A 9413-nucleotide genomic window follows, 5' to 3' on the forward strand; every position below is an offset into this window, starting at 1 on the left:
AAGCTTTTTTTATGTTGGTGGTACCGAAATAAGTGTGCGCCTTATAATCAATGGCATCTTAGAATCGATGAAATACGGTAGTTTACCCACATTTTCTTTTTTTCTAAGGATAGGTCTTCCTGTTGGTAGCCTATTGGTATTAAACTTAAAATTATGTTTTCTAAAGCATCGTTCTTTGGAGATATTTCTAAAAAACATGCAATTAATATATGTTGAAAATAGCTATCTGGTAGCTGATATTGTAATAACAAATAAATATATACAATACTATATTATATTTGGATGTATTATTATTATTATCAACATGTATTTATATAGTGCCAGCATACTCCACAGCACTTTACAGTTGAATGTATACAAATAAATTTATGAGTTGTAATAAGTTTTGAATAAAGCACCTCCTGGAAATATAAGGATCTAAGGGACATATTTATTAACTAGCGTATTTTTGACGCATTCATTTTCATTCCTTATCGCAATGAGGGTTTATTAAAATTGTTCTGCCGGAACAGCATTCACAATAAACTGCTGTCCTGGCAAACACCAATCTCCTCTATGGTCACTATCGCAAAGTGGCCACCGTTTGCGATACTAACCAGAGAGGAGAGCCTAAGAACACAGCCATGACTACAGAATGGTACCAAAAGATCCTCCAAGAGCAACTTCTCCCAACCATCCAAGAACAGTTTGGTGACGAACAATGCCTTTTCCAGCATGATGGAGCACATTGCCATAAGGCAAAAGTGATAACTAAGGGGCCCGGGGATCAAAACATCGAAATTTTGGGTCCATGGCTAGGAAACTCCCCAGACTTTAATCCCATTTAGAACTTGTGGTCAATCCTCAAGAGGCGGGTGGACAAACAAAAACCCACAAATTCTGACAAACTCCAAGCATTGATGAGGCAAGAATGGGCAACCATCAGTCATTTTGTGGCCCAGAAGTTGATTGACAGCATGCTAGGGCGAATTGCAGAGGTCTTCAAAAAGAATGGTCAACACTGCAAATATTGACTCTTTGCATAAACTTAATGTAATTCTCAATAAAGCCTTTGACACTTGTGAAATGCTTGTAATTTTACTTCAGTATACAACAGCAACATCTGACAAAACGATCTAAAAACACTGAAGCAGAAAACTGTGAAAACCAATACTTGTGTCATTCTCAAAACTTTTGGCCATGACTGCAGTTATAAATCAATAGGACACTTAAAAATGCGGTGAACTGTAGTTTTCGGGGGATTTTAAGTAAAAATGAGCATAATAAATAAATCCTTAAGTGTTAGGCTAGAAGAAAAACTCTTGTGTATTTAACATCAAAGTGGTATTTTTCACTGCCTGTGTAAAACAATATCAGTGTCAGGTAAAGCACAGCTGTGCAGTGCATGGATACATTGGGTATCCATGTCTCCATCATTTTTCAGCCAAAAATGTATATTTCTGGAACTTGGCAATGATTACTACATTTGTGAGTACAGAAAGTAAAAATGATAAAATACTATGTACCCATATGCTGCATATTCAAAGTAGCAACCTCTACTGGTAAAACAGCTAAACAGACTCCAGGTTACTGTTTCTAAAATGAGAAAAGGGAAATAAAATGTATTACTAGCACAAAATAAAGGTTAGTTTAATCACAATTGTGATTAGAAAACAAGAAGGGACATGTTTGCCTCAATAAATGGCATGTCAATCATTTTGTATTGCTTTAACTTATCCCACCCTAGCTGAGGTGATGCATGCAAATGCTTCCATGTTCTTCCCAGTAACAATGTGCTCATCATTCTCCTCCCACTCAACTCTACATAAAAAAAAAAACAATGCATCACTCTGGGTGTTTCCACTCTTGATTTTTTTTATGTAACAAAATCGATAATGTGACATTTAAGAAACATGGTTGTCCCCCTTTTTTTTTTTTTTTTTTATAGCAAAATGTATTTCGTAAAAGCAGCAAGGAATACGCACTGCAATCTGCAATCATTGGTGCACAGCTAGACTTCATATTGCTCTTACATCCTGATTCAGGGAGGAAGCAGGCGCACGTTATGCACACTCCACGTCTTGGAGGTTTAATTGTCCGACTTGGGATGGGCAAGGTGTTTATGAGATGACTCTGGGAGCTGCAGCAGGTAGGCAAGAAGCTGCCTGACGTGCCCTCATTGAGACAGCGGTAGGCTGCTTCTGCTGTTGTTGCTGGGAGAGACTGTGCTGTTGCGACAGGGGAGGATGAAGCTAGCAGCTCAAGGAGCCTCACAGCGCATGCGTCGCCCAAGCCACTGACTATATTCTCAGGCAAGGTACCTAAGGAGAAAAAAAATCATCATTTTATATAAAGAAGAAGCTCCACCGGAAAAAAAATACTCTTGTCAGGATATTTAGCACCAACAGGTAGGACCATTCGCTCTCACTTTTCTTGCCTTATGCCTTTATCGATAAAAATGCATGTGTATAATTCTGTGCAACCAAATGTCCATTAGGTGATCGGTATTTAACATAACTATACCCAGTGTTTTTGCTAATAAACTGCATAATAAGAGCACACAGGCAAGACATCTACATCACACTCTGAATATTACACGTCTGAGCCTGGAGTGTTGCAAGCAGACTCAGGGGAAGAGAGCTGCATTCCTCTGATAATGAAAAAGCCCTAACAAAGGGACGTTTTCTATGGCCATACAGAACGTTCAACCATGAACAAGCCACAGATAAAGCAATGTACGCACAGTATGCATATAACATACATGCTGAAAATACATATACATACATAATGTATATATGTATGTGTGTATACATATATAGTGTGTGTGTGTGTGTGTGTGTTTGTGTTTGTGAAATGAACCATTACATGTTTATCCTGCTGTGTTATAAAAAAAAAGACAGGATAATAGACAAAAGAAAGCTTTCCATGCAGAATAAAAAACAGGTTTTCCTTATCCTTTGAGATCAGAGAGTAGCATAGTAACAGTTGCAATGATTCGTATTAATAATGGAGCCTTATCTCTTATACCGTTAGCTTTGCAAGAGCTCTTCAGCTCAGATGTACTATTGTCTATTCTTCCATGGAAATATTGGAATTGCAACAACAGCATGATATAATGGGAGCAAGAGAGGGTTTAATCCCCGATAATATGTTCACATATATCCAGGATATAGGGGAATCCTACAGTTTCAGGAGCTATAAATTATAGGGTGTATATTCTTAAGCAGTACAATACAATTAAATAGTGGATTGCTGGGATTTTACACAGTCTGTGTTTATCTGAATGAAGCTGGAAGAATACAGAATTGTCTGTTTAATGCCCATGTATGCAATGATGTGGTTGAAAAGACTATATGCAGTCTGTGTGATTTATATGGGTGGGATCTTTATATCTTGCACAATGGTAGCTCTAAGGATTTATCAGTGTCACCTAACTACAATATATAATGTCACTATCTATCTATCTATCTATCTATCTATCTATCTATCTATCATACATTATTGTGAACACAAATTTATGTATATATTAATGTTAAATAAGAAATATAGCACTGTTCCTCGTAGTATAAGCTGTATTAATACGAAGTTTAAAAACAAATTGTAGTACTAGAATGTGACTCCTTCTCTGTGCTCCATAAATTAACATTCTTATGTTAGCACTTTCATCATTACTTGCTAGCTTGAAAACTGATAGCTTTTTTTTTCAGATCTCTTGACAGCATGACACATCAGAAGGAAGAGAGAGCAGAATGTGTGCCTAGACGCAAGTTCAGTTGTTTTTGTGGATTACATTTGCAGTAAAATGTATGGATCTATCTTGTGCTTGCCCTTGTATATAGACCATGAGACTTGACTGAAGCAATAATATATATCCTCCATCTATGGCGAACGATAGCCATGCAGCTGACAACATTCTGCAAAATGTGTCTCCTTTAACAGCATTTTTAAAGCTGACATCATTGGGCTTTATTATAGGAGTCAGTGTGGTGGGTAACCTTCTTATCTCAATCTTGCTTGTCAAAGATAAGACCTTACACAGAGCTCCTTACTACTTCCTGTTGGATCTGTGCTGCTCAGATATCCTGAGATCTGCTATTTGTTTTCCATTTGTATTCACCTCAGTGAAGAATGGCTCTACTTGGACTTATGGGGCTCTTACATGCAAAGTGATTGCCTTTCTTGGGGTGTTGTCCTGTTTCCACACTGCGTTTATGTTATTCTGTATAAGTGTTACCAGATACTTAGCTATAGCCCACCATCGGTTTTATACAAAAAGATTGACATTTTGGACTTGCTTGGCAGTAATTTGCATGGTATGGACCTTATCTGTAGCTATGGCCTTTCCGCCAGTTTTAGATGTTGGCACCTACACATTTATTAGAGAAGAAGACCAATGCACATTTCAGCATCGTTCCTTCAGGGCCAACGATTCCTTGGGATTTATGTTACTTCTTGCTCTCATTCTTCTAGCTACACAGCTTGTCTACCTCAAGCTGATATTTTTTGTTCATGATCGAAGGAAAATGAAGCCAGTCCAGTTTGTAGCAGCAGTAAGCCAGAATTGGACTTTTCATGGTCCTGGAGCCAGTGGTCAAGCAGCAGCTAACTGGCTTGCGGGCTTTGGAAGGGGTCCCACACCACCCACCTTACTTGGAATAAGGCAAAATGCAAACACCACAGGCAGGAGAAGGCTACTGGTTTTAGATGAATTCAAAATGGAAAAAAGAATCAGTAGAATGTTCTATATTATGACATTCCTTTTCCTGACCTTGTGGGGGCCCTACTTGGTTGCTTGTTACTGGAGAGTTTTTGCAAGAGGTCCTGTGGTACCAGGAGGATTTCTAACAGCAGCTGTCTGGATGAGTTTCGCCCAAGCTGGAATCAATCCTTTTGTCTGCATTTTCTCAAACAGGGAGCTGAGGCGCTGTTTCAGCACAACCCTTCTTTACTGCAGAAAATCCAGGTTACCAAGGGAACCTTACTGTGTTATATGAGGGAGCATCTGCAAAATCTTTAGCCTTGTGAAACACTACCCTTCTCTGCTAAGCAATTGTGGCCTGTAGCCATGTCTTGAGAAGAAGATCAAGAATGGAGCGTTAGCAGCATTGTGCACACTTTGCAGAGCGCACCTGTAATCCTATTTTAACCTAAAGTGTTCCTGCTGGCCACCAGGGAAGGTTTGTAATTGGAAATAAAGGACTGAACCGCAGATTTTATTGTATTTCTGTGGTTGAAAGTTAGATCATGGAAATGACAGGTGCTAGGAACCACTGCTGAATGCTGTGTATATCACCACATATAAACAAGAACATCCAGAAAGGTTAGCATTGGACATCTTAATAAATTGAATTGAGGTAAATGTGTTAATAAACATGCTTTTAAGAGTTTAAAGACTCTTTGAATATTTAATACAGTTTGGGGTTTCTTTTGCAAAGATTGAGAAATGGGGATTAAAAGTACTGTAACTGATAAAGGATGTGCCATGCATTACTGGATTATCTTACTGAAAGTTTTCGTTACCTTGTAGTCAGTCTTGGGGAGCATTCCAAAGCAGTATTTTTGGTTAAAATTATATTCTACTTTTACAAATATTCTTTCTATAAAAAAAGGAGGTTTTCTTTAACAGTGAAACATGCATTTCAATGTATTTTGTGTTTTTTTTTCTTCTTTTCATTTGGCAACTATTGATTTAAGTCTTGTTTAATAGAAAACATAGATATCAATCTGTTTGGCAACGTAATATTCAATTTGCGGTATTAAAAGATCTACATATGGAACACTCATAATAATACAGAATAAATACATGTTGCCTTAAAGGGTTATCTAGTATCTTCCATTTTGTTTAACCTTGAATTAAACCAATTCAATCAGTAACTGGGCAGTCATTTGGGAGTGCATGAAAGAATGCTTCAATCACCTCTTTCTTTGAACTCCTATTGTTCCTAAAATCAGTATGCACATCACCTGGGTGAGATCAGCTTCCCAGATGTGCTGCATATTATGATCCACCCTAAGAAACACAGGCAGTGGAGTATGTTTATATTTTAAGTAAGCTGTCTTGGAGAGACTAAAGCCTTAGTATTATATATTGCACAATTTGTGAAGCATTTATTCTACTGAAGGCACTGTCTTGTTTATACTTTCTGCACATTTTGGTGTATTGGTTGTTTCAATTATTTTATTTTCCTTCTTGTACAAAACATATACTTTTTAGTATTTTAGAATAACATTATAGTCTGTGAGTCTTTCATTCTTTAAGATACAGATGTGTGTGAAATTTAAATATAAAGTTGCATTTGCCAAACTTTTCCTGTGTAGCTTGTTAATTTTTTCTGGAATAAAATTTTACATTTTTCCAGTTCGGCAACTACCCTTATTTTTTTCCTGTTTTGTTTAGTGGTCTCCAGTGAACTATTGAGAGTGTGAATATGGATTTTTCTTTTTAGTAATTATTGCGATCATAAACTATAAATGCATGATTGATGGACACTGCATACAGTTGTTATATTTACAATATAGAATCGCTTTGACCAATATATCCTTCTGGGCTGATGGTGATTAAGTATGTCATGCAAGTTGTGTTTTTCCTGTTTTGATTTTAATAGCAGGAAGTGGATTTAAAAATACCATATGGTAAAGACAATCATAACGTATTGCATTCATTTTTTAAAAGGTCAATAGTGGGACCTACTGCCTTTAATATGTCTTTATTGTAATGATATAATTATCGCTAGTGGTAGAAGTGGGGATGTACCTAGTGGTATGTCATACCACCACTTCTAATACTGCCTTCATTGTAAAACTAATAAATTCCATTCACTTACATTACCATTACATTTTTCATACCGCCACTTCTAAATTTCCACTTTGACCACTGATTTGTGCAGTACAATTGTGGTGATATACTGGTTCATTCTCAATTACTATTTTATCTCTCTCTCTCACTCCAGTCTCTCTCTCCCCTTATGTCTCTCTCTCTCTCTCTCTCTCTCTCTTTCTCTCTCCCCGTCTCTCTCTCCGTGTCTCTCTCTCTCCCCAATCTCTCTCTTTCTCCCTCTGTCTCTCTTTCTCTCCCCTCGTGTCTCTCTCCCTCGTCCCTCTCTCTCTCTCCCTCCAGTCTCTCTCTCTCTCTCTCCGCTTGTCTCTCTCTCTCTCCTCTCATGTCTCTCTCTCCCTCCTCTCTCTCTCCCCCCAGTCTATCTCTCTCCCCCAGTCTCTCTCTCTTTCTCCCCTTGTCTCTCTCTCTCTCCCCTCATGTCTCTCTCTCCCTCCTCTCTCTCTCTCTCCCCCCCCAGTCTATCTCTCTCTCCCCATCTCTCTCTTTCTCCCTCTGTCTCTCTTTCTCTCCCCTCGTGTCTCTCTCCCTCGTCCCTCTCTCTCTCTCCCTCCAGTCTCTCTCTCTCTCTCTCCGCTTGTCTCTCTCTCTCTCCTCTCATGTCTCTCTCTCCCTCCTCTCTCTCTCCCCCCAGTCTATCTCTCTCCCCCAGTCTCTCTCTCTTTCTCCCCTTGTCTCTCTCTCTCTCCCCTCATGTCTCTCTCTCCCTCCTCTCTCTCTCTCTCCCCCCCCAGTCTATCTCTCTCTCTCCATCTCTCTCTCTCTGTGATATTTTGTGTGTATTCACCATTGATTCTGTAATGCTGTCAGTTTGACCTAATCTTATTCTCAAATGCAATTAATCTTAAGTATTTCTGTCATGCTTTGACATACTGGAAAGAATGGCTACGCCAGGCTGATATATATTATATACATTGTTTCTTTTCTTACATCTTTTTTTTTTATTTTTTTTATTTTACATATAAATATATACACAATAATTTCACTATTGCTTTAAAGCTGTTGTTATGTGACGTCCTGATGGGTGAATGGAAGTTGTAGGTAAAAGCACATAATCATAATCTGCCCCAAAGAGTATTGTCAATGTGATAAATATTCTCAAAGACAAATCTCTTGCCAAATATCGAATGCAGTACCCATAACATGCTGCAACTTTCCCACAGGAAGCAATTGTGTTAGCAGTTCTGCTGCCATTTCTATGTGCCAGTTCTAGCAGCAAAGATCCAATGGAAATGTGCTTTTCAAACAAGTACAGGAATTGTGTCACCTGCAAATACTATAGTTGCTTATGCCACACATCACATGCATTATTTCTGGTGACCAATCATCATCATCATTAATTTATATAGCACCACTGATTCTGCAGCGCTGTACAGAGAACTCATTCACATCAGGCCTTATCCCCTGGAGCTTACAGTCTAAATTCCTTAACATACACAGACAGAGAGAGAGAGACTAGGGTCAATTTTGATAGCAGCCAATTAACCCACTAGAGTGTTTTTGGAGTGTGAGAGGAAACCGGAGCACCCGGAAAAAACCCACACAAAAACGGGAAGAACATAGAAACTCCACACAGATAAGGCCATGGTCGGGAATCAAACTCATGACCCCAGTTAACCACTTAGCCACCGTGGTCCCTAAAAGGCACATGGATTAAATAAAATGTTACAGCAGTTAACAACATCACGTAGGTTTCCAAGTGAAGGTGCCCTTGTCTATATAAACATAAAGAATCAGGACCAAGAGAGAATCTTTCAACTGGTAGATAATCATCAGCATGGAAAAATACATTAGTCTGGAAAACTATTTCAAACCCAGTCAATTAATGAGAAGTACATTAGTCTGGTAAACTACTTCTGAAACTGCCAATTAAAAGAAATCACCTACTGGAGAATATGCCTTATTTGCCATAAATAGGTGTAGCAGGTGGCAGTGAAAAAAAATTACACCATTATCATGTGCAAGCACCAGCTCTTACCATGCATACAAAGGCTACTACAACAAATAATGCTTGATAATGACTATATTACATGAGTGTTTTTAACTGCGGCAATTATTTTTCCAGCAGCTGGGATGTGAACATATAAGGAACTTATCTTTCCCAAGTAATTTCTACGCAGTGAGTGTAGCATTTGCCTGGAATTATCTGCATCACTTTGGCAACATCAATTTGTCCTTCCTGAAAAATAATACACAGGAGGCTGTTAACTAAAGTCAGTTTATTTAACAGAAACAACATTCTGAAAAATATAGGATATTGGGTTATATAAATCACCATTTACCAGAGATGATGGCTAAAAGCAGCTTATTTATTATTACATGAACTAAATAATGGGACTATAAAATGGTTGGTGGAATTATGGATTGAGCTAGTACCTACATGATAGGAACATTCAAAGAATATAGTGGTGTTAATGTAGGCCATTATGTGTTATTATTGTGCTTTTATTTACAAATCCACAACATATTCTCAAGTCCCATAAAAATAGTGAGATTGAGTACACTGCTTATTCACCCACACAATGAATAAATACATGCGGTTCACACTGTGAATGTAATGATGGACAAAAACAGCAAAGATCACTTTGGGTATGTCTCC

At 38.1% G+C, this 9413-nt stretch overlaps 1 protein-coding gene across 1 annotated transcript; it reads left to right on the forward strand.

Moving 5' to 3' along the window:
• Window positions 1–1826: 1826 nt before the first annotated feature.
• On the forward strand, window positions 1827–5795 carry GPR85 (G protein-coupled receptor 85). The gene is made up of 2 exons (XM_075209015.1): window positions 1827–2387; window positions 3687–5795. The coding sequence occupies exon 2, from the start codon at window positions 3861–3863 to the stop codon at window positions 4971–4973; it is 1113 nt and encodes a 370-aa protein (XP_075065116.1). The 5' UTR covers window positions 1827–2387; window positions 3687–3860; the 3' UTR covers window positions 4974–5795.
• The last annotated feature ends 3618 nt before the right edge of the window (window positions 5796–9413 follow it).

The sequence above is a fragment of the Mixophyes fleayi genome, chromosome 4 (genome assembly GCF_038048845.1).
Source record: "Mixophyes fleayi isolate aMixFle1 chromosome 4, aMixFle1.hap1, whole genome shotgun sequence".
Lineage (NCBI taxonomy): Eukaryota > Metazoa > Chordata > Amphibia > Anura > Limnodynastidae > Mixophyes > Mixophyes fleayi.